Genomic DNA, 26,940 nt, shown 5'->3' with positions numbered 1-26,940 from the left:
ATTTTGTTCCTCCCCTTAATTAATTGCTACTAATTTCTTCTAAAAATAACAATTTCCTTTCCATGTATCTTTCTTTCTCCAATATTTCACCACAAAAAAATAATTATCATGTGTCCATGTCTTCAATATTTCACCATTCAAAAGAGTTTAACGTCGACAAGACAAGTTAAATTTTTATTATCAAAAAATACAAGAGATGATCAAAATACCAGTCTAAACATCAACATAACATCGATCGACGGTCAAGAAATATTGTGAAGGCTTGTAAATATATGGCTATATATATATAACATAAATTGTGTACATAACTACACATCTTTAAACGATCAAAACTCTTGAATCTTTCTTATTGGAGTGTATATTTAAACTACAAAAAAGTCATGGCACCTAATCATATTTCCAGTATCAACTGTTGAATCTCCAAAAAGATATGGTAAAGTTAGGATAGTTATCGTATGAGGTCTACCCAATGCTAGATGCAAAGGTGCATAATAAATCAATATGAACATCATAAATTGTACCGTAATAAAATCAAGTGTTGCTCAGAAAAGTAAGAGATAAGAGGGCCCTATGAAAGATGTAGACAGGAATCCATAATAGAGTCCAACCACACCGAAAGAATTGATTAACTTCATGCATAAGGATCTTAGATTACCTAGTAAAATATTTTGAAAAACAATCACAAGCCTCACCTAACACCAAAAGAGATGGACTAAAAACGACTTTTATTATGTCAATGACATCAAAGGGACATCAAACGAATGAAATTGGCCACTTTATTAACATGATTATCACTACTTTAACGACTTTAGCAACTTGACTAGTAACTCGAGATTCTCGATTATTCCATTTTCTTAGGAACATGAAAACTTCTTTCATTGAATTGAAAAAAATTCCATTGAATGGAAGATGATCAACAAGTATAACAAACATAAATATCCTCTTTAATTTCTATTCTAACGGACTGAATATCTTTTATAAGAAATAGGAGGAATATGCGATGATTTTTCCCCCCAAAAATACAAACTATTCCTTCCTTTCTATCAAAGTGTCTTAGACAGTGTCGATAACCTCAAACCAATCAATCGAATATTGATTAATACATAATCGATCAAACACTACTTGAAAACAGCTCTTTTAGCTCATTTTGCTGCTCTCCCATGATATCAAAATTACACTATTACAGTCACTATTTTTCTCCATCAACAACAATATATATATATATATATATATATATATATAGTTTCTTAGTCAAAGATTCTACAGCAATTCTGCTATATCCACCATGAAATTGGTCCTAGACCATCAGCATCAAGAGATCCCTAGTAATATACCAAAAAAAATAGAACTTTAAAGTTAATAAAACAAGCATAAACTAAACCTTTTATATTTTTGAGAAATTAAAAAAACAGAGGAGAATTTTTCACCCACCAAAATGCAAGATTATTTTGATTTACATAAAAGGGGACAAGCTCATTTCAACATTGCAAAGAAAACAAAAGGGCATGAATGACATTATCTACTATGGATCACGGGTATGAGATTACAAGGTTTTGGGTACACCCACGACTACTTGGGCCGACCTTAAGCGAGTACCCTCAAAAGTAAAAAGGAAGTCGCCCACGAGCCTTCTTGATCGTCCATTGACACCGTCTAGGTAAATATCTGATATGAGATTATTAGGTATCCATAGTCACTCCAAATCTTTCCATTAGAGTTCTCACTATTATAGTTCAGGGTGTTAAGGTAACCTCATCGGAAGTTTCAATTTGCACCCAAGGGTGTTGCCTCGAGACTAGAGACGACTCTAAGATTTCTAGAAGAAGGATGCACCACTAAAAAAGAAGGAAAAATGTTTTAAGTGGGAATGGACTCTAAGTCCTCTAGACAAATAACTCAACATTCAACCAAGTGCACAATTTAATTTTCTTGTAGCATGGGTACCAAACAAATAATATTATACCAATTTTATAAAATATATATATAAAATATCTAATTTTATGGAGTGACCATGGTTTCACGTTCCCCATACTAAAGCCTATAAATTCGCCCATCCTCTAGACCAATGAAGTCTCCAAATCCCAGGAAAGACAAAAAGTATTAGGTGATCTCTTTCTATTTGCCTAAGCCTTGATAGCACAGTTATCCAATAGCTACGTTGGTGGAAGGTAGTAGGTAACCAATGAAATAACCAAGGCGTGCAACCTGAAAAGGACACCACCAATATTAAAAAAAAGTTCTAGTTTGAGTCATGAATCCCACACAATGTTTAAAGGACCTACTCCATAAGAATTTTAATTCCCCTGTCAACTTACTGAAGATAATCATTCAATTTTTACCTCGATTTCAAGATACAGCTACTTAGTGTGACCAAATGCTACTGATAAACAACATTGTTTCATTCAAAATTCCATGACTAAATCCTCTGAAGTTTAAATTTATGCAAGACATTTTCCTTTATAATATGTGCGACTCAACTACAATTTAACGGTATGAAAGGAAAAAATAATATACAGCAGGAATGAAGTTTGGAATTGACATACCTTTATGACCATTGGTGCAAATGGCTTTGAATCTTTATCTTGCTCAAGAGGCATTGATGGATAACTAACATTAAGGACTTGGAACCTAATCTGCAGTTTATACAATCAATGTCAAATTTTAACGTACATCATTTGACAAAAGGGTGCAACATTAGCAAAATTGATAGGTCTAACAACCTCATCTACGCCATCAATAGGATAATCTTGTTCATCAAACGTCCATATCCACCTAACTTGGTTCCTGAAATGGACAATAAAACCATATGCAAAGAAACTTAAGATGTATGATTCAGAAAGACTGATCAGTACATGAGATCGCACCACAAAATTAGACGCTGCAACAAAAAATACTTACTTGTGATCAGGGTCAGGCTCAGAACGTGATGGATCTGGCATTAGATGTGCGGGTACATAAATGTCATCGAAAAATCCAAGTGACACTGCCAAGCACAAAATGGAATGAACATTAATATGCATTGTCTGAAAGATTTGGGATGTAGAATATCTAGAAAGAGAATATCTCACTTCACAAACAACATATTTTAAATCATTAAGAAACGGCATAATGTATAAACTAACACTCAAATTTGGCCTCAACTGGCAAATAAGCACTCCAACTTTGAGAATGCACATCTAGATACCTCAACTTGGTCTCAATCAGCAACTAACCATTCCAACTCGTTTCCACTGTGTCTTGTGGACACGCAATGCTGACATGTCACATAAATTTTGGAAGTGTCCAAATAATCATTTTGTAAGTTGGAGTGTTCAACTGACACAGTAGAGACAAGTTGAGGTGTATAGATGTGCATACTCAAAATTGGAGTGTTTATCTACCAGCTGAGGCCAGGTTCAAGTGATTGTTTATGTGTTACACCATAAGAAACTATGAACCATACATCCTTCAATATGGTTTGCATGGTTAAAAAAACTAATAGTTTCCGGGTGCTAGATAGCTCTCTTGCAGATTGTAATACTTGGCTAAATATGTCTCACAACATATATGACAGGAACTTCAACAGAGGAAAACTAGATGAGAATGAATTGTAAATATTCTGCAAGGCTTACAGCGCAAACCCTCTGCCTTGGACTCTTTGAGTCTAGCAGTTATTACTTCTCCTACAAATGGGCGAAACACTACCAGTCTAAACTTGACCTGCAAGAGACCATGATTTTTCTGTATTAATGAACATGTTATCACAAAAGACACTACAAACAATAGAAAGCTGATTGATGATAGCCCTCAGTCACATGACACATTTAATACCACCGAAATGCTAGTCCAGAACTAGCTCATAAACTATACAATTATTAAGGAACTTTTTGTAACTAAGAACATCATATTAGCATGTCAAAGATGTCATTGGAACTCTTAAGCGCATTGCTGTAAGTAGGATCTCACAACTGCTTTTTCAAATGCCAATACACTCGAAAGCCTGATTGGTCTTTTATCAACAACAACATATCCAGTGAAATACCACAAGTGGGGTCTGGGGAGGGTAGAGTGTACGCAGACCTTACTACTACCTCATGGAGATAGACAGGTTGTTTCCGAAATACCCTCGGCTCAAAAGTATCAATCCCAAGAAAAAGAGAACAACAATATATATATATATATATACACCATATCGGCTAAAACGAAAAAGCGATGCAAATTCTACAAGACAAGAACAATACCAATAGCAAATAAAGTGATAATCAAAGGGCAATAACAACACAACTATACTGGCATGCCTAGACTTAAGACCAACCCTAAACCGTTACAGGACAAGACAACATTCTACTCCTGCTAGCCTTCTACCATAATATGCGATCTCTACTCCTTTCTATCTAAGGTCATGTCCTCGGTGATATGAAATTGCGCCATATCCTGTCTAATAACCTCTCCCCAATACTTTTTCGGTCTACCCCTACCCCTCCACATAGCCCCCAAATCCAACCGCTCGCACCTCCTAACTGGGGCGTCGACACACCTCCTCTGCACATGCCCAAACCATCTCAGTCTCGCTTCTCTCATCTTGTTTGCCACAGAGGCCACTCTCACCTTCTCCCGAAAAACCTCGTTCCTAATCTTATCACTCCTAGTATGTCCACATATCCATCTTTTATCAAGATGAGTAAATGTCCATTATCAATTTAAAGGTTATTTTTACAGGATGAAACCATTAGCTACTGATTCAGCTTTGCTCGTATAGCTAACTGATTAAGTTGAGTTTTTGTGTAAGCTATATTTCTTAAGGACTTTGCTCCATGTTACCCTTGCAGGGTTGTATATGCTCTCTATATTTTTAGATGGCATTGCACCAACTTCATGCAAAACTATTGGATATTTCCACTCTGGCCTTGAAGGAAAAAATCAATAGTACGGAAAATAGTTGACACATAAGTGTCTTTGGTTATTATGTTATCGAGCCAGGATTCATCATTATTCCTCTAATTGAAAGCTTTTGGTTGTAGGCAAAAACAAGGATATTGAGCACTTTTTCTTAATCAATGAGACATCAGATATTTATATAGATCGTATCAAGGAACGTTGTAACAGAAATATTGAAGACCGAAGATACTTATACTTATCCACATCTCTTATTCTTTAAGAAAATTGAGGAGCGATTTAGCTTCTTCATTTTAATTTTTTTGGTTGGATCAGTGAAGTGGGAAGATATAATTCAGAACAAAGTTGTGTCGCTTTGGATCCCTGCCCAGTAATGAGATCCCCATAATCACCCTTCAAATTTAGAGCAAGGAAAACGTGCACTTTCAATTCCTAGTACGGGGCACAACGAACGGGTTTGGAAAATGGGAATCTCTCTTGAGGGACAATGATTTGTACAATCCATTCAAGTTAAACTAAGAATAATTAACTGCAGCAGCAAGTAAAATACCGTATATGTGGAGGCACCTTCACTTGGATAGATAAAACCATCATCTACGGAGAGAATATCGTAAATGGATATGCAGAGGCCCAAATTTGCAATAACCTTAGCATCGTGTCCATAAGTTAGTGTCTTGTAATGATGCCAAATCTTTTTGAGTTGGCAAATGGACTGAAAACAGAAATGCAACCTCAAAAGAGAAGAAGAAAATGAACCTTATCCACGAAGAGACCCTCAAGCTCTCCTTTGATTGCTTCATTGAGTGGAAGGTTTAGGAGATGAGGCGGCAACCTCAGTGTGTGTTCTATTTCACTCAGATAAAACATGCCTCCTTAAATCTGTAGCAAGATACACACCAAAAAGATTATCAAGTCCTAGACAAAAATACACACTTGCGAAAAGTCTAAATTTGGTAGACTTCAAAACAAAGACTATAAGATATGGCTCTTTATCCCATGTGGATCTTTTTAATCTATAGCAAGTTTATTTTTTATTTTTTGTTTTCAGCAAGGATCCATGCAGGGTCCGTCAAAGAAAATTCTTAGCCTTGGTTATCACACCCCCAAACTAGGGTGGGATGTGATTGATACACAACCCTTACTACCCGTTGAGTGAACCCTATACTATCTAGTTGAGGTCTGTAATGATCTCAATAACTGAAATAAAACCAATGTCAGGATTAAATATTGCAATCAAATGAAATAAGAAACTTAACTTCAAAACGTCTATCAAGGCAAGTCATGAACCTCTAACTAAAATCTGAATATATGAAGCTTCAGGGCATCCCCCAAGAATAATGTAAATATCTAAAAGTAAAAAACGGGGAAAGATCTGGTACTGCTGGTATGAATCAATAGAGCCTATCAACTAAATATAAAACATCTGCTCGTAGCCACGTGCTTCGTCCCATGCGTACTCAACAACTTCCACATGACGTAACAGGCCTAAACGAGCTAAGTATCTCTGAAGTATACACAGTAACTCTCATAGGCTACCTCTTAAGAAGGCAGGGCGAGACATTCTGGGATAAACATACCAAGAAGAAAATGTATAGACTAAAGACTGAAACTGTAAGGTGAACATGTAAGCAGACAACTGAAACTAGAACTTAAAGGTAATAGCTAACTGAGTTACACATTGTGGCCTTATGTACATGAGATCTAGCAACACACACGGAGGAGTATCGGCCTATCTCCCCAGCAAACAATAGCCCCTATGAGCGTAGAGCCCTCGTTCTCTCCATTCTAAAAATTCCCATGCTTCTCATATGCATTCACTAGAGCATTAAGTATTTGTATAATGGGCTATGATTGGATACTTCACTCCAGCAGTTTCACCTTGTATTTGGCAAGGTTAACAACAGAAAAAGATATATCACCATTGGCAAGCTACTGAACATATTTGATGGCAAGGTTAAAAGTTAAAATCAGGCATAGACAGCTTTATAAGCATATGAAAAGTGCTCATAGATTTAGCCATCAATTTTAAGGAAAAAAAAAAGAAGCATCAATCAATAGAACATGAAAAATAGGTATTTTTTATATTCATAATATTCCAAAGTATTCCTTGAGCCGAAGGTCTATCAAAAACATCCTATCTACTTCTGAGGTACGGGTAAGGTCTGATTACCCACCGCCCTCGCCAGACCTCACTTTGTGCAACTACACTATATATGTTGTTGTTGTATTCATAAAATGCATATAAATATTTAATTGTGAACCGGTCAACTATAAAGACTAGCTATGAGTTTAGTAACAAGTTCAAAAATCATAACCTTCAAATTCGGACTCCGCCTCCGATAGTACAATAGCTCAATTAATACATTATTTCTTGTAATACTTCCCAATTTTCTTCTTATTTTGGGGAAAACAAATCTCATAGCTTTATAAAAAAAGGAATCATTATCACTAACTAATCCTTAAAAACATGAATTTTCAGTTGATTATAAGTCACAGACAATACCTCCAAGCTTCAGCGAAGACGTCCACGACGACTGCTGACCAACAGTGTCACGTCGGACGTGACGGCGGCTAGAGGTTCCGGCGAGAGGCTCAGCGACGTTCAGTTCTTCTTTTAGCAGCAGCCTTCAGTTAAGGTTTTTGAAATTTTTGAATTAGGGATTTGTTTATTACACAATTTTTAATTTTCAATAATATAAAAAAAACGATTTGAATTTAATATATAAAATAGAAATGTGTATTCATTAATTATAATTTAAGATAATAATGTATGAAAAAATTGTGTGTAGTATGTTTATTGAATTGATATAAATTTCGGATATTATATTATATGAAAAGATTACACAAATTAAAAGTTTAGTATATCATATTTCTATTTTTATTCAAATTACAGAAATTTTTTAAATTTGGTGTAATCCAGATACATCTTGATATATCGTGTAAAATAATGTATTCGATCGATACATCGCGTAAAGTGATGGATTCTAGAATAGGAGAGAGTGGAGATATTTGTAAATTTTTGTAAATGGTAAAAAAATATAAAAAATATAATAAAATAAATTGTGTATTTAGGTAATTTTTTCATATTATATTTGTAATAACTAGACTACGAGAATTGCCTCCCGCAAGTAATAAATAAGTGTTCATATTTTAAAATTAATATGAATATTTATTTAGACAAAACTGAAAAGCTGTATTTTGTTTTGTATTAGACATTTGGGAAAAAAATATTTATTTTTAAATTATATTCCTTATCTCGTGTAAAAAAGAATTTTTATTTGTATAAAAAGTACTTTGAGGTAAGAACAAGTAATAAGAAATTAACAAAAAAAAATTATCTTGTGAGTTATTAGTTATATCAAATCGATCACTGAAATTTTTTTATTTTTATTTAGACTCAATGAAAAAAGTGATATTACTTCATATAGATTCATAGAAAATATTGTCTATCTAATTCATAACCTATTAAAAGTAAAAGATGCTTTGATGAAGACTTAATAATCTGAGCTTCTAAAATTTATTTCATTGTATTCGAAGGCCCAATAAATTAAGATTTTTCTACTAATATAAGAAACGAGAGTAACTTTCTATCTTTTTCCCCTCCTACTTTCTATATACTTGTTTAGAATTTTATCCACAAGAATGTGTATAATATTTACACCCTCTTTGGTTCTTGAAAAATAAAGGAAATTACTTACATGTTTATTAGTAGTATTTTCCAGTATTCTCATCATTTCTAGTGTTTTCCATTCACAACCAAAAATAGCACTCAAGTTTTCATTAGGAATGCATTTCCAAACAATCAATTCACACCTAAGTGGTTTGGTTTGGTTTGGGGGGTCTTTAGAAAGATACAAAATTGTTGAAGTTCATAATGAGCATAATATATAAACGTGTTTTTTAATTTGATGCATATGTTTATCTATTCAATTTAATATAAATTTAAGTGTTTATTTATGTACATGTAAAGTTAAAGGGCATAAATGTCAGTTGATGCTATATTAAAGAATATATTATGTATTATGCCTTGATAATATATATGTATAATAAGGCATACAAAATTTTATGTAAAAGATATCATATTTTGTCAGAATTCAGTTTATAAGTAAGTATTCATTTCTGTGTATCATGATCCTGAACTTCTAAATGGTAAGCACATTTGTCGTTTGGGTGTAATAATTTTGGTAGCCGTTCTGAAATCATTTACTTTTTACGGTCGATTAGAAAGATAAAAGATGGTTGAAATCAATAATATATATATATAAACTAGAAGAGAAAGCTTTCATACTATATTCGATCTCCCGCTGTGAAGTAGGAGGTTTTCACCCGACTTTCGACTTGAACTCTATTTGTTTGTACTTCTATGCGTACGGAGCTGAGGTCCTCCCCACATCGAGCCTTTACTTTAATGATTGGAGAAAATTCGATACAACGCGCAAAACCTTACCAGCCCTTGCTGAGCAGTTTTTGAATATCAAACGGACCTCTCCAAAAGGCATTTCTTACTGTGACCGCCTTTTCTATCAAAAAGCTACACACAATTTTATATCATTTACAGATTCAGCTATATTAAATATTTTATACATATATATAATATATGTATATTTGTGAAAAATCACTATTATTTTATCAAATATTAAATTATGAACATATAATTTTAAAAGGAGTATAATAAACTTCTTGCTAAAAACTTTAAATATTAGATTCGTAATGCCTCGCCTTTTTTTTTTCCACCTATCCTTCTTGCTTGCTTACCTATAGTTCTCTTGTCTTAGTGACTCTTCCTCTTTTTTAAGTTTTTTTTCTGAGTATTAAAATGATAGATTTTTCATTTGCCAATGAATTAGATCCGCCCCAATTCGATCAATAATGGATTCTTGGCTAAAGAAAGATTTTGTGACATGGAAGCTTAGCCCAACTTGATTGTTCGATTAGCCCCCTTAGCAGATGATGATATTTTCGATTGATTTGATCAAAATTTATTCTCTCTCCCTATTTATGACCGGAGCTTTCGATCAAGATCTTCTCACTTTATCTATTTGGGCTTTCACTCTAATCGAAACCTTCATGCATAGATAGGTTTTTGACTCAAATTTAATAGCCTACTTATGGAGCGCCAAAAAAATAATAATTGAATATTGGCCTATAATACATGTAATCCTTTCTGTACTCCATTATATTTTTAACCAATTCAACCACTTATCAATTTCCCATTTCGATTTGTCACATTTCAATCTTGATCTAAATAGTAATATTCCATTATAGCAAATGGCCATACATTATATCGTTTGACTTTTGCACTAAATATACCCTAGAGAACTACATCCACTTAATTAAATTCACACCTAGAAAGTTCTAGTTTTACTTTCCTATTTATATATTATTTATATCCTTTTTGTGATCTTTCTCATCATTCCATTCAACAATATTATATAAATTTTAAATTTCCTTCTAAAATATTTTACTAATCAATTCTCCTCGTGACACGTATATTTTCATTTGTATTATAATATTCCCACTTTGTATTTGGTTACGTATTATTAGAAAGAAACTTAAATTATATACATACATTATTATTATTACAAAATATTCGATATACTATCACTGCTAAAAACACGTGTTTTTTAAAGGAAAAATTGACAAATCATAATAATCAAGGATTTATGACCAAAGAAATCGATGAATCGAGCTCTATCAGAAATAGTTACATTGATAAAAATAATATTTTTATAAATAATATGTATATGTAAGCTGCCTTAAAATACGGGATTTTATTTAACTCTATTATAATATTTTACAAAAAAAAAATTTAATACTCCACTACCATAGTGGAATTGTGAGTTACACCTTCAAATCAGCACTCCAATAACCTTTTTGTATTGCATGCTTAGCATTCTTTTTTTCTTTGTTTTTGGACAGACATGCTTAGCATTTTCATCCACAAATTTTGGTCCCATTTTTTAAAAATAAAAAATCAACGTAGTTTTTTCAGAGTATAATACATTAATAATTTAAGTTATATGCACCTTTGTTTAAAATTGATTTATAATATCTATAGATAATTGATCTTAAAATGTAAAATTTATAATCTCGAAAATATGAGATGTTAAGATCTGCAACTTGTAAAAGTGATTGGATGGTGTAAAAAATTCTTATGTAATGGTATATTTAACTTTAACTTATACATTAATTAGTGGTCCACTTGTTTTGGTGTTACCTAATTAGTATCTACAACTATAAATAGCAACATTCCTTATGTGTTTCTCAAGAAAAACATCATAGCACAAGTAGCTAAAAATAGTACACAAACATTAACTTTGCTATTTTGGTCCTATATTTTTCAAGTATGGCTAAGGTGAAGGCTTTTTCCCTTCTTGTTTTGCTTGTTTTTTCAAGCTTTATTGTGTTGTCTGAAAGTAGAGTGGCAAGGATGGATTTAGGGTTAGATTTGGGTGGTGTAGGAGTTGGTGTTGGTCTTGGGATAGGGTTAGGGTTAGGTGGTGGAAGTGGTTCGGGTGCTGGTGCAGGAGCTGGCTCAGGTTCAGGATCAAGTTCAAGTTCAAGCTCGAGTTCTAGTTCTAGTTCATCTTCCTCAGGAGGAGGTGGAGGTGGTGGTTCTGAGGCAGGCTCATCTGCAGGGTCATACGCTGGATCAAGAGCCGGTTCTGGATCAAAAAATCGAGATGGATCTGGTGGTAGTGGATACGGAGGTGGATACGGCGGAGGATATGGTGGAGGAAATGGTGGCAACTAAATCCATGCATGCATGTCATTTTTCACTAGTGAAAAAAACCTCACCACCTCAAAAAAAAAAATCAAGCAATAAATATTATGGTGAAGTCTTTATGTAATGTAACTTTGTACTACTGGTTTGATCATTGTATTTTGTGTTGTAAGGTTTAAATGGGAGGAATAATGTTTGATTTGTGTTTTATGCATTCTTCACCTTATGTTAAAAGTTTTTTTTCCTACATAGGTATATATCATGTCATTGGAAATAATTTTATCCCCGTAAAGATAGAGGTAAAATCTAAGTATGTTATTATTATTGTTGTTTATATATATCATGTCTCATGTAGTTTCTATGGTACAAAATTTAGTTCTAGTATATAATTGGAGGGAGCGAATCTTAGTGTTAATTATAATAAGGTTCATACCAAATTATTAAATGATTTATAGTCTCCTAAATGTCGAAGTGAAATAATAATTTTCGCTCGTAAAATTGTTACATTTAGACAATATTTGATTACATTGAAAAAAGAAAAAATTACCTAAATATACAACTTATTTTATCGTATTCTCTAAAATTACCTATCCTTTGAAAAAATTACAAAAATTCCTACACTCTCATATTTTCGGATATATCACTTTACGTGATGTATCGGTCGGATTCATTACTTTACGCAATGCATCGGGACTTTGAATGATGTATCCGAAACTGGAACTACATCAGAACATTTTTGGATGTATCCTAATTTCATCAAATTTAATATACTATGAGATTCCATAAAAATTTACTTGGAAAAAATGAGTATTTGAAATTGAGAAAATAGGGCCATACAGCCTAAATTCTGCAGAGTTCAAGGCCTGCTAACTATGAAAATAAACAAGGCCCAAAGATTAGATTGTTGTTATTAAATGGGCCAGGGCCCAATCATAAAAAATGAGAAGAAACTGACAAATAGTCTCTTTTTTAAACCGCTAATTTGGCGTAAATACTTTACTATTAGTAAATTTTCTAGCTAATCTAAGTTGGCGTTTAGCAATAGATTTCAAATATTTTATCTTTATTTGAAATTTACGAAGTTAGAGTTGAAAATGGAGTTGTGTTTAGTTACATTTTTGCAAATGATAAAACAGAACACTTTATTTAGAATTTATGAAAACGGTGTCGGAAAACGGATTTAAAATAGTTTTTTCAAATTTGTAATCCAACTTGTAGTTATATTTGAAAATTTTATAATTAAACATTAATTTGAAAATAAAAGGAAAAATTATTTCGGAAAAAAGTGAAAATTTATGATGACCAACCAAAATCGCTCCTAAATCATTGGCTTACCATTTCCGAAAAATCAGCCATATTAACCGTAGAATTAATTGTTTGAATTTTTTTATATTAATTAAATAAAAAAATTAAATATTAATTAAAATTCATATGATTTAATTTTTGACGAGCTAAATATAACAACTAATAAGAAAATGAAAACTAGTGAAGTAGTAAATGTAAAGTTCACATCACAGCTCATATGGTACTGGATGTATATTTATCTCATCAGAGTCAGAATTTATATCCATTTATTATGCTACACCTTTTTCATTAATTATTATTTATTCATAAATCATAACTTAGCTCTTCTTGGTTTGAGGAGTTCAACCATATTTCACTTTTATCTTTGTTATAGTCAAAATATAGTAACTATAAGCTTAGTGAGTTTTGTTTTGAGGCATGTATCAAGAAATGTCAAATAAAATTTTAAATAATTATTGAATTATGTACTATTTTAGTGATATTTTTTTTTTTCATTATTATAATAACAGATAGAATGTGCTTAGTAGTTAGGTCAAAAGAAGACTTTACTTTAAAGCAATCACGACATTAAGTTCCCATTCAACTTTATTCTATAAGCTTTGTTTATTTTATTTTATTAATCTCAATCCAACCACCAAAGGTTGGCATCTTAATCCTTTCTTTGAGAAGAAAAAAATAATAATAATAAAAATAAAAAATAAAAATAAATATATATATATATATATATATATATAAACTTACTAAAATTAATTATAAAAGAATAACCTAGAAAAAAACTCCCTATAATAGACGTCGAATATTCGTTTTAACATTTAAGTATTTCAGATTTCAAATTTCTGTCGAAATTATAACCTAAAACTAATAAAAATAGCTTAATCTTGAAAGCTAGGGCTTGATCGTCTTTTTATGTGATCGACGTTTTTAATTCATCTATTAATAATCGAATATTTTAATTTTTCGATTGAACATCGATATTTTTGGAATTTCTCTCACAAGAGTTAATTGCTCTTTGGAGTTATGAACTTAACATGATAAAATAGTAAGTTCAATCCTCACACTTTCATAGAACCTTCCTCAAGGCATTTAAAAGTATAATTTATATGTTAATTAATTAAAAAAATATAAGTCAATATTCAGGTTGTACTGATTATTACTGCAAAATAAAGCTGGCAAATAGACTTTTTTTTAATACTGAAACAAAAAAACAAACAGACAACGTGGGCTTGTACGACAACATTGCCACCGTCCTTAGGGGTAAAATTGGGAATTTATTATTCATTTTTCATTTGATGTCCATATCAGTATTGAAGTCGATTAATCCGAATTTATATTTGCAGTGTTCATTTTGAGATTGACACTTTCAACACGATTTTCTTTTTTCAATTTTAGAGGATCAAAATCAAGACATATTTACAGATAAAAGAAATCTACAACAACAATTGTTTTAGTTGAAAATATAAAACTCATATTAGAATCTGAAATTACTTATTTTTATATATTTCGATTAAATATAAGAGTTATCTTAAGCTTAAGCTGACAAGTAAATGTGAACGAGAAAATAATAGAAAAAATTAGTGACCGGTTCAACCGGTGGTGAACTAGTCGGTCAAAATAATAATAAAATAAAGAAAACCTAAGCAATAAATTATTTGTACACACTGTTTGTCACGTTGTACCAAACCGGCTCAAAAAAATGGTGTCCATGTTCTGTGTGTCACTCATAAATTACTCTCAATTATATATGTGGGTCCCATATTTCGATTATTATAACTAACCGATAGAGCAAACATATATTTTGTATTTACTAAAATAGCGAGAGTTTAATAAAATAATAATATATAACGAGACCTTCGATCTATACAGAGCAAATGGAGCACTGTATTGCGAGTATTTTTTAAAAGAAAAATAGTGAACTATTTTCATGTTTGATAATTAGTCAAATTATCGTTACGATTGATAATTAAGACTCAGATTAATGCTATTTTCTAAAGTGACACTAATTTTGATACCGAGAGAGTATAAATTAATTAAGGGATTTATTCTCAAATAATTGGTTGGATTCATTGTTTACCTTTTCTAACCGTATACATAATTTGAACTCTAATTATACATATATTATATATCTGTCGGTTATTTTAATTTAAGCGATTGAGTGAGACGTGAGCAACTGTTTAGGTTAATTCTTTATTAATTAATTAGTTAATGATGTGTAATTGTCGCTTGCAATTTTATCTACCATTAAAGAGACAATAATGAATTAAGATACATTTAATACAAGTAGTTTTTTTATAGAATAAGTGGTAAACGAGGAAATATTTCCACATAAAGAGTATGTTCACTTTGATATATATTTTCACATTAATTGAAATTATTAGCTTTTTGAAGAGTCAAGATTTATTCCAAAAAACAGTGAATATGTCATTATGAGCGATGATTTCCCACTAAAGAAGTTATTTTTTTAATTAAAATAAATATATAAAATACTTGAAAACTTCATATTTGCTTATAAGTTATGTTAATTATCACATTATACGTATTTAATACTCATGCACGCAATAAGTATTATTTTGAAGAAGCATATCCTAATTCTTAATGACTCATTATTCGCCGGAATTGAAATATCCGTAAAATCGAATAACTTATATTAGTGCAATGAATTATTGAAATTTCTAAAGTAATGCAATTTTATAGTTTCGATTTTCATTAACATAACGACATTGTATCATTATTATATTTACTATTATTTCATATTCGACGGCAATATAGTTATTCAAATAATCAAATATAATATATATATTCTTAGGGACCAAAACACATCGATTTTTAAACTAATTAAATAGTATTTCTCAATTATATATCTCAAAATCCAAAAATGAAATTTACTGGTAAAAATGTTGGATGATGTTTTTTTCTCCTCAAGGCAGATAAATATATGTTTAAACATTATTTATTGATATTCATCTTGTTTTTTGGCAAATCAACTCGACAAATATTAAAATCATCACCAAAAAACAACAATTTGGCAAAGGTAAACAAACACATTACGTGTTTAAATTAAATTAATTCAATTTATGGAAATTAAACAGTTCTTTGATGATAGCAACAGACAATTTGATAATTGAAATCTAATATAAAATAAGGTCAAGCATTTACTTCACTTTAAATACAACATCCTTACGTGTATGAAGTGATATTCACTTATACTCACTTACTGATAATGACCCCTCATTATACTATTTTCGGCGTTTAAAAAAGAATAACTTAATTTAATTTGACATAGAATTTAAAAAAGAAAAAAATATTTTTAATTTTGTGATCCTAAATTAAAGTTATCAGTTATGTTAAATATATCAAAATGTCCTTTAATTTTGTAGTCATAAACATTTCACGTGAAAAGTAAAATTAAAATATTGTCAAAAAAAATGTGTCATTCTTTATTAAACAAAGTAAAAAAAAAAGTAGATCATTCTTTTTTAAATAGATGAAATAACATATATATACCAGTTAAGTAAAAAACAAGAAGAAAGAATACAAACGTGAAAGAGATAAGAAATAAAAAAAGGATCTAATATTATCCATAGTTTAGCTTTGCGATTAATAAGGTAGACGTAAAGTCTATACACACTTTATATTCTCCAAATTTCATTAATGAAGGGCATTTTGTTATCGTAAACTCATGCAAAATAAGAAATATTGAAGTACTTTCTAAAAATGTATTTTGATAATTTATTAAATAAGAATAAATTTAGAAAAATAGAAACTAATACTTTAGTTTCAATCATTTATTTTGAACTAAATTTTAGAAAGTTCAAAAATTATGTATTTCGAATTGGAGGAGGAAATGTATATACTTAATCACAAATTATCTTTTAAGTATAATAAAGTAATATAATTCGATTTAGATTATGTGACGGCGAGTTGAAAACAATAAATTCTATTATGCGGGGTGAAGCAAATTTCAGTTTATAAGAGTTTGCACTACATGTAAATTGAAACTATAATATACCTTATTTGGCACAATATTAGTAGGAATAAGAGTAAGTGTATCTATAAACAGTAAAAGTAAAAAACAAATTACAAAAAGGAGAAAACATAATGATTGAAACAAGATTCTTTGGAATATCGAATCATTAAATCAAGATCTATAAACAATTTACACCATCTTCAAATAAAATTGAGCAAAGTTAGAAAAGTAAAAAAAAAAAAACACAATTTTACACCACATATGGACTAAATTAAACCATCATTTTTTTATATATATATAAAAAAGTTTTAGTAAGATTTTACTCTACTGCCTATTAAATGGAGTATGACCAAGTGTAATTTTAATTTAATTAAAAAAATTGAGTTTGAACTATGAAATTAAATTTCATTTGATTTATTGCACGAATTTAGATTTATTACATTATTATTTTTAATTCTGAGTGGAAAAAAAAAAAGGAATCAAGAGTTTTATCAAAAATAACCTTTTTATCTTTTCAAGATAAAAGATAAGTTCTACATACACTTTATCTTTAAATATTTCGCTTATAAAATTACACTAAAATGACCTTTATACTTAACTAAAAATTTTAAATTTGAATTCAAGAGTTTTATCAAAAATAACCTCTTTGTCATACAATACACTCTATAATTTCCATACCCCCATTTATAAAGATTACACTAAATTTGTTATCATCAAAAAATTTGAATTTTCTCCTATAATCCCATTGTTATCCCCTCCCCCCCCCCCCCCTTCGGTACCCCACTAACACTCTGTTTGAATCGTGGTTTTTCATCATTTCATAATGTACAGTACTATATAGTATGGTATGATATTGTACTGTACAGTACAATACTACGTTTGAATAGACTGTATGATTTGCTATTGTTTAATGATAATTTTGTTGTTTGATTTGATTATATGATACTTTATCGTAATTGATAAATTTACAAAAATACAATTAATTAAGGGTAAATTAGAATTATTTAAAATTAAGTAAAGGTATAATTAAAAAAATAAAAAGTAAATAATGAAATACCACCAAATTGATAGTGAGTTTTCAGGGTTACAAAATCATGAAATCAAATCATATCATATCATGTAATTAAATAAACAATCAAAATAAACATAATTTTTTTACTAATCATATTATACCATACCATATCATGAAATGTCACCGTCCAAACAAGCTGTAAAAATCCAAATCCCCTATGTTTTTAAACTTTACTTTTTTAAAACTTTATACTACTTGGCATTGGTTGTATCCTTATTTCTAGTTGTGATTTTCTTTATTTACTGAAACAAATTTAATTTTTCTCCTATTTTTCTCTCCCTAACGCGTTCACGCGTTAAAATTTTTGTCGCCTTATTTGTGGTCACCCACTATATATATTGTTCCATTGTTCTTCTTCAATCCGCAGATGCAGGCCCACAATTTCATCAAATTGTAATCTACATCTGCTTTTTTTTTTTTCTCAAAGAATAAAAATAGAAATTTGTCTCAATTCTTCATATCAAATCTTACTAAAAAACTCATATAAAATTATGCCGTCGTTAGAGGAAGAATTGTTTCCTTCTACACCGGGGAAATTTAAGGATAGAAATCGACATTTTCACAGATGTTTTGCTTCAACAAGCACAATGTTTCTATGGGCATTGTTTTTGATAGCTTTAACGGCGTCGTATTTGTGTTTTCAGTCATTTATGGATTCCGGTAACCGGTATTTTGCACACGGTCATCATTGGGAGAAGAAAATCATTAACTCCGCTCAGATCCGTCGTTCTCACGGCGGAATGTCGGTACTTGTTACCGGCGCAGCCGGTTTCGTCGGATCTCACGTCTCCATCGCATTGAAGAAACGAGGCGATGGAGTCGTGGGAATCGATAATTTCAATAATTACTATGATCCGTCGTTGAAGAAAGCTCGGAAAAAACTACTAGCTGAAAACGGAGTTTTCATCGTCGAAGGAGACATCAACGACTCGAAGCTGCTAGTTAAGATGTTTGACATTGGTCGATTCACGCACGTAATGCATCTCGCAGCTCAAGCTGGAGTTCGTTACGCGATGGAGAATCCTGGCTCGTATATTCACAGCAACATCGCCGGCCTTGTTTCCCTTCTCGAAGTTTGCAAGAATTCGAACCCGCAACCTTCGATTGTATGGGCGAGCTCCAGTTCCGTTTACGGGTTAAATGAAAAAGTACCATTTTCCGAATCGGATCGAACGGATCAACCCGCTTCGTTATACGCCGCGACGAAAAAAGCCGGTGAAGAAATTACACACACTTATAATCACATATACGGGTTATCGATAACCGGGTTAAGATTCTTTACTGTTTACGGGCCGTGGGGAAGACCCGACATGGCGTATTTCAGTTTTACCCGAAACATATTACATGGAAAACCGATAACGGTTTATCGGGGCAAAAATCGGGTCGATTTGGCCCGGGATTTTACCTACATTGATGATGTTGTGAAAGGGTGTATTGGGTCACTTGATACTTCGGGTAAAAGCACCGGGTCGGGTGGGAAGAAACGGGGACCCGCTCTGTATCGGATTTTTAATTTGGGTAATACGTCCCCGGTTACCGTTCCGATGATGGTTGGTATGTTGGAGAAGCATTTGAAGGTTAAAGCTAAGAAGAATTTCGTCGTAATGCCCGGAAACGGCGACGTTCCGTTTACCCATGCGAATATAAGTTCGGCCCGGAAAGAATTCGGGTATAAACCCACAACCGATTTGCAAACCGGGTTGAAAAAGTTTGTTAGGTGGTATCTCTCTTATTATGGCTATAATCAAGGAAAGTTGTAAATTGATAATTACTTTTTTTAAAAAAAAAATTCTTGTTGTAATTTTTTTTGACTTTTTTTTATGAATCACGAAAGAAAAAAAAAGAAAAAAAGAAAAGAAAAGGTGAATACCAATTCTTTTTTTTAAAATTACTATTAATGTTATATTATTATTATTATTGGGGAAAGAGGAGGGAAAAAGATTTGATAAACTCCCTTTCCCCTTTTTTTAGAACAACTTGTTGTTACTTTCCTTGTAAAGGATAAAAGAAGTTTATTATTCTTTGTCTCATATATTGTCTTTTACTTTTTTGTGTATATATATTCTTGTTTGCTTTTTTATGTGATAATTTTTACAAAGTACAATAACAATATCTAATAACTAAAGTATTGCTATTATTAGTAACAAGTATTTTATGAATGATCGAAGTATGTATAAGACGATCGAATCATATTGAATGATTCTTGTTTGCACAAAATAGTCGAAGTGCACATAAAATTTTGATATTATTCTAAGACGGATAACTTCAAGTATATATGATTTTAATTAAAATTACAAAATTCTGTTGAATCTACATTCTGAACACTATCTACACTCTTTATATGAAATAATGCTTTTTTTTTTTTTTTTTACATATAGTTGGAATTTTGATTGGTATATTGTTTTTTACAACGTTATTCTATTTTAAGTAGAAGTGAATTCTTGTGTAGGCACATGGAGAGATATTTGTTGACAATTAAATGGTTAGGATTTAAGAGAGAAAGCCAGCTAAGTTTTTGCCTTGAATAGTGGAGATTGGACAGCTAAGATTGACTGTGATATACATTTATAAGTTATCATGAATTACGGTAGAATGATTGGAATTTGAGAATTTCGAATTCTGAATATGATTTTCTTTTTTGTAGCGCCATCATTATAAATGGGCTCTGTAATATTCATAATTTAAGATTAATCGAACTCCAATTTAAATATAGGATAACGAATAATTGTTTTTATAAATAAATAAAATATTTTTTAAAATTTTTTTGGGGGGCCCACAACATGTGAATGATGTAATTGCTCTTAAATAATTGTAGGCCGCAGGATTTGGACACAAACGTGTGGATTTGATCCAACTGTATTCCTATTTCTTGGCTTTTTTCTACCGACGCTTATTTGGGCTCTTGGCTTTGTGGGCCTATGCTGTTTGTGGTTGGGGTGGGCGTGGGGTTAGGGGGTGATTTGGGGGGGGGGGGGCGGAGTTGTGCTTTATTTTGTTATTTCATTTAATATTCGGTATTCGATTGAAGTTTGATTAATTTGAATTCGAACATTGAAAAATTACTTCCAACAAGTTTTTTTTTGTTTTTAGGACTCGTACTCGATGTTGTTGGTGGTGGTGGTATTGATGGTGGCACAGGTGTTAGTGGTTGTGAGTGGGGGAGGTTAAGTTTTTATACAATGTTTTGCACAAGCTTTGAAGTCTTGTTAATCGAGATTTGCGCATTGTTAAATTTTTTTCTGATTTTTTTTATTTGTAAGGTTCATATTTTAGACTTTTGATTAAGTGTGAAAAAATTCTAACTATTTCATCATAATTCATGGTGAGGTCTTAAATTTGAATTCTAAGAAGAGAAAAAATTGTGTTGAAATACGTAAATCTGAATTAACCGAATTCTAACGAAGATATGAACGTTGAGGAAAAGTAAAATAAAGTTGTTTGTGATTATATATTAGTTTCTTTTTCCTTTCTAACTATGACTCATATTAATTTGGAAAGGGACTAGACATCCACCGACAGTTTTGTTGGACCCATTTTTTTCAAACTTATCAATGTGGATTGTGGACTATGATTGATCTTTAATATTTTGATATTTTTCTTAAAGTATTCCAAACGATAAAGTTTTGAAAGATTGAATTATTTATCTTTTGGAATTTTGATACGGATTTAACAAAATTATACCATTTTAGTTCATGTGAAAGTGTTTGATTGAATAGTATAAAAAAAGGATATAAATTTAATGGATTTAATCTTTAAATTCTTATAAAAAACGAATTAAAAGTCGATCTAAAATTCTATCATAATTCATTTGATAAATTGTATTTTGTTAATAATCAGAGTTCGTGGCATGTATTGCTTGTCTTGGTCTATTAGACCTCGATGTGCCTCAGGCTACATCAATTATCGAATTAAAAAGGTGCATACTATGTGAACTCGTGCTATGCGTTATAACTTAAAGTTACCCACTTTCTGCTTCCATTATGATGTAGGACTTGTTTAAGGTATCATGCAACTTTTCTTCGAAAGTTTGCCTTCATATATGTCAGTCCTTCTCTTTGAACCACCCTCGGTTAGATCCGTCCTTAAAATGCATTTTATTTTTGAAACCATAAGATCAAGTATAATAGAATTTTAGTATCTTCTTATATATAGTTACATACAATCATATTCATGCAAAATATTAAATTCTGTTGCATTCATCTGTTCTGAGCCTTGTTTTTTTTTTTTTTAAAAGGACTTTTGATCAATTCATTCAAAATTTAAAGGAAAGAAGGAAACATAATAATTACTAAATCTCAATCATGTGAATAAAACCATATATTTAGCAGCAAATAACAACTCCACATGAACAACTTGTAATTCTTGGAAATAATAACTCACATGCCAGTGTAGTTGAACCCATTGCCACTTCATCAACATGTGAGTACTAAATCCTAATTTATTTACTTTTATAATGTCGGTGTACGATCAGCTTACATGCACTTCAAACTATTATATCGATATCTGTTATTTTCCACCAACACATATATTAGATATAAACCTTGATAATTTTGGCCCTTGTAGCTTGTTCACGTGAGAAATTATCTAAAATTTAGAGTATAACGGAAGAAACAAATAATTCTATATAGAGCTATCAATAATTAATTGGAGTCGGGTTTAAATATATAGATACATCTACTTTAAAGTTTAATGTTGGTTAGAGATTTATATGTCCGCAGAAAATATATATAGAGAACCCTTGGTGCTAGAGGCAAAGTTTATTTTTTATTTTGTTTTTGTATAATCATTCTTTACCCTAATTAAACCTACTTATTCGACTAATTTGCCAATTGGCAACTTAAGATCTAATTAGTCATGACTATTGACTAGGTAAGAGTCGAATCATATTAATTATGTTTTCATTTTATTTATTTTTTTTAGTTTTTTTACTGTTAAACTATGTTTGGAAGAGAAAATTAAACATCTTTGATAAAGGACTAATATATACATACAAAATAGAGAAGGACAAATATATGAGAGATCCCAATTATAATGTTAATTAATTCATCATATTTCACTAGTTCAATGATCCAAGTTCATGGTACGTATTATTAGTTTTGGACTTAGATTCGTACGGATTTGTTTTCTTCGGCTATGCCACATGGAGTTCTAAATGTGTGTGTACCAAGTGAATTTTAATTCTGCCTTATAATGCTCTCCACTGTCCTCTCGACTTGTGATTTACCTAAGGTGTCATATGTTGCTTATCTTTTGAAGTTTGTCAATCTAAGAGTCTGTCAGTCCTATTTGACCTGCCCTCATTAGCTCGTCCTCCGTCAGGGGTGTCACAACATCGGTGATCGCTCCATGCCCAACATATTTTCGACGAATTTCGTTCGTTGAAAACATTGAGATGTTTTGATCAATTCTCCATTAGTTTAGAATTTAGTGAACAACAAAGTTTTTCTTTTTAATTTTTCATTCGGTGTCTGAAGCCCGCAATGGAGACTCAACTAAATTCAAATCACGCACTGAATTTGGCAACTAATGAGGTGTTAAGTCTAATTCAACTTATTTAAGAACAAATTAAAATGACTCACTCTTAATTCAAGAATCCCTTTGAATACAAGTCAATTATATATGGTGTCACTCTTTCATTTTTATTTTATTTTCGTAATTTCAAAAGAATATTATCGTAATAACAATAATTATATTCCTCAATTTTAAACAAGTTAAAGTTTGTTATATGAAGTCACATTATTCATTTCTCTCAAATTAAACTCGAAATGTTGTGATCAAAAATAAATTCATTAGAATTTAACTACTTTTATGTTAGCTATCAGTCTACCACAACACACCCTACTTTATTCGAGTTTGGATCAATGTTAGATGAACATGCTCACACATGTTTGTATTGTGCCATTTTTTCCTCTAGTTAATCTCGTTTGAAATCATTAATTCTTAATAGATTAATTCTCGTAAAGTTCATCAAAATTATCTATCAATATAACATAACTCACTTCTTTTATTCGGATTTGAATCGATAATATGTGAACAAGCTCATTTAGACGGAGTCTAAAAACTTTATTGTAATATTAGTATTGGTTATGAATAAATTCAATGAGGTTGGTAAAGGTAAATTAAATTTGTCACAATACTTTGAATTTGCACATACAAATCAATTCATGCAAGTTGTTCACAATTTATTCAACTTGCATGAATTGATTTGTATTAGTATTGGTTATGACTAAATTCGATGGTCACATTATTTTGTGATTATCTAGTACAACTCTTTTTAACGTTATTAAACGGTATGCTGTTTAATTAATTCAATGAAGTTGGTGAACATTATTTAGTTTGTAACTAATACTTTGAAATTGAGTACATGATGATGGAAAAAAAATATGTTAAAGAGCGCCAACTCTAGAAATATATCTTGTAATTTCTAAATTTAAATTTAGTTAAATTTTAATACGAGAATTGAACTCGAAAGTCAAAAGGTAAAAAAATTGAAACATGCCACCTACTTATATTTGGAAATCATTTTTTTATTACATATTTTATAATATTCTTTGTTGTTCAACCATATAAAAAACAGGAAAAACATTCCTTTTGCCTTCCTTTTTTGGGCAAAAACAGAATTCTAGTATATGTTTTGATGTCATTCTTAAATGAGAAAAGTACAAAATATATATATATATATATATATATATATATAGTTTCGTGAAGATATCTTAACAAAAATGACATGCCATCAACTAAACATATTTAATATTTTATTTTGTCAATTACAAAATAAAATTATCAACCACTCAATTTTCTATAAAGACACGGTGCAAGGCACAACATTAATTTGTTGTGATTAGTTTTTTTAATACTTCTCTCTCACGTTTCGTTCATCGAGACGACATCTCAATAAACATGTATGAATTTTTTCAGTTTAGTAAGGTTAATATGTATAGTAAAAAAAAGATATATTTTAAGTGATTGACTTATTTACGTAACGAACGTTTGAAAATATACATAAAAACTTTTTAATTTTTTTGAGTTAAAATGTCCAATATAAACAATTTACCATATATTTAGGTGTTGGATTAGAATATGCCATAATATGTGTGTCTAAATAAAATTACCGACATATTTTAGTATTACATGATGGATATAATCCATTTAAACAATTTAATTTTTTTTTTGAAAAAATAAATAATTCATATTCAGTCCACTAACACAATAAAAGAACCATAACAACTTCATTTTCCTACTACATACAGTTTATTTAAATATGAGTAAATAATGCAAATGTAACTCGTAACTCCCTCCGTAAATTTTTATTTGTCCATTTTAAATTTTACATATTTTGTAAGATATGATAATTCATATTAGCATCTTACGACAATATTTCTATTCATTGACTAATTATTTTAGGTCTTGAAAAATAATTTTGGATATAAATAATTAATATTGAGATTAAAATAGAAAAATAATAATTATATTTTCTTGATATGTTAAAAATAATAAATAAAAAGTAAAAATATATTTAAAAATAGTGCACAATAAAATTAAACAGGGAGAGTGTGTAATAAAGTAATTTCAAAAATAAATAAGAAGAAAAAAACGCAGTCTTCATAATTCGCATTGTTTTTTTTTTTTTTTTTTTTTGGGAACAGACCATACACGAGGCTCCCACCTCTCATGCGCGTCCAGGGGTTGAGCCGCTCACCCCCAAGCTGTATTATACATAAAAATAGAAAGATACACGGAGGGGGGCATAAACCTAACCTCCAATCCTATGGTGGTTCATAAGCCGATATTCCTAATAAGGTCAATCAGCTCATCCCCGATACAAGCACACAAAAAAGGGTCCTAGAAACTATGCACCTAAAGGAGAGGACTCCTCTCGATACAAAGAAACTAGAAAAACATAAATAAGGGAGACTCTCCCTTTACATAGTAAAGGAAAAATCTAAATATAAAAGGAGATAATCTTCATAAAAGCTATATATACAACAAAATTTTAGCGTAAACGAAAATCATCAAAGAACATGGCTAAAATTATAACATGGGGAATCACAAACACTACAATTGAGTGATCAATCCAAGGATGCAAAACAAAGTAGTAGATCATGGAGGCTTCTTAATCCGTTTGGTCTTCCTCCGCCTAAAGCTAGGTAGGCCGATTCTATCTAGCATGTAGTATCCTCGAATACCACGAGGTAGCTGCTGGAGGGTAGTGTAGTGGCCTGGAATGGTAAGAGTGTGACTGTGCTTGGAGAGAGCATCCGCAGTGAAGTTTGCCTCCCTGTATACATGTTTGCAAGCAAAGAAGGCAAATAATTTGGTAATATCAACAAGGTCATGAGTTACCTGGTGAAGGCTCCACGGAGGTTTCATCTGGTGACTGATCCATTTAGTGAGCAACTCCGAGTCAACTTCTAGGATAACATGATGGAAGCCCTGTTGAATGCACCATCTAAGCCCATAAGTAGCCGCCTCTAGTTCAGCTTGATTGTTGGTTCCCTCCCCTAGTGGTATGGCGTAAGCGAAGAGGAAATTACCCATGTGATCTCTTACAATGCCACCCCCCCAATAGCCCCCGGATTACCCAACGCGCTACCGTCAGTTTTTAGCTTAACGAAACCGAGTTGTGGCTTAATCCATGAGACTTGGGTAATCTTCATCTCATGACTACACTTATCTATGTAGGAGATAGTGTGGATCCAGTTCGAAGGCCAATGGATATAGGGGTATGCGATTCTAAGAAGATTAGAGATGTCCTTGAAAACTGCAAATTCACTCTCGCCAAGCTAGAACTCTTCCCCCCGTATTTGCTCGCGCATCTATTCTTCCACAAATTCCAACATATAAATATTGGGGTGGAGTGAAGGATAAGTTTGTGAGCTTCTGTGCGGTACTTGCGAAGCCACCAGCTCATAATAAGGGGTTTGAGGGGCGTGACTTCATGTCTGATGCCTAGGGAATCTGAGAAGTAACGCCAAATATTCCTAGCAAATTGGCCCGTGC

At 31.3% G+C, this 26,940-nt stretch overlaps 3 protein-coding genes across 3 annotated transcripts; 2 read left to right on the top strand and 1 right to left on the bottom strand.

The window, feature by feature from the left end:
• Window positions 1-902: 902 nt before the first annotated feature.
• On the bottom strand, window positions 903-7,537 carry LOC129891596 (uncharacterized). The gene is made up of 8 exons (XM_055967006.1): window positions 7,379-7,537; window positions 5,632-5,754; window positions 5,426-5,521; window positions 3,612-3,699; window positions 2,899-2,983; window positions 2,721-2,784; window positions 2,544-2,633; window positions 903-1,322 (listed from the first exon to the last, which is right to left on the bottom strand). The coding sequence occupies exons 2-8, from the start codon at window positions 5,740-5,742 to the stop codon at window positions 1,275-1,277; spliced, it is 582 nt and encodes a 193-aa protein (XP_055822981.1). The 5' UTR covers window positions 5,743-5,754; window positions 7,379-7,537; the 3' UTR covers window positions 903-1,274.
• A 3,607-nt stretch (window positions 7,538-11,144) lies between these two features.
• LOC129893114 (putative glycine-rich cell wall structural protein 1) lies at window positions 11,145-11,807 on the top strand. The gene has a single exon (XM_055968609.1). The coding sequence runs from the start codon at window positions 11,222-11,224 to the stop codon at window positions 11,627-11,629; it is 408 nt and encodes a 135-aa protein (XP_055824584.1). The 5' UTR covers window positions 11,145-11,221; the 3' UTR covers window positions 11,630-11,807.
• Window positions 11,808-18,292: 6,485 nt separating this feature from the next.
• On the top strand, window positions 18,293-19,970 carry LOC129891594 (UDP-glucuronate 4-epimerase 1). Its single transcript, XM_055967005.1, has one exon. It carries the CDS (start codon window positions 18,432-18,434, stop codon window positions 19,698-19,700), a length of 1,269 nt encoding a protein of 422 aa, XP_055822980.1. The 5' UTR covers window positions 18,293-18,431; the 3' UTR covers window positions 19,701-19,970.
• Window positions 19,971-26,940: the final 6,970 nt, after the last annotated feature.

Source organism: Solanum dulcamara, chromosome 6, assembly GCF_947179165.1.
Source record: "Solanum dulcamara chromosome 6, daSolDulc1.2, whole genome shotgun sequence".
Taxonomy (NCBI): Eukaryota; Viridiplantae; Streptophyta; class Magnoliopsida; order Solanales; family Solanaceae; genus Solanum; species Solanum dulcamara.
The sequence above is the reverse complement of the archived record's forward strand: the minus strand, read 5'-3'. Positions and strand labels throughout refer to the sequence as shown.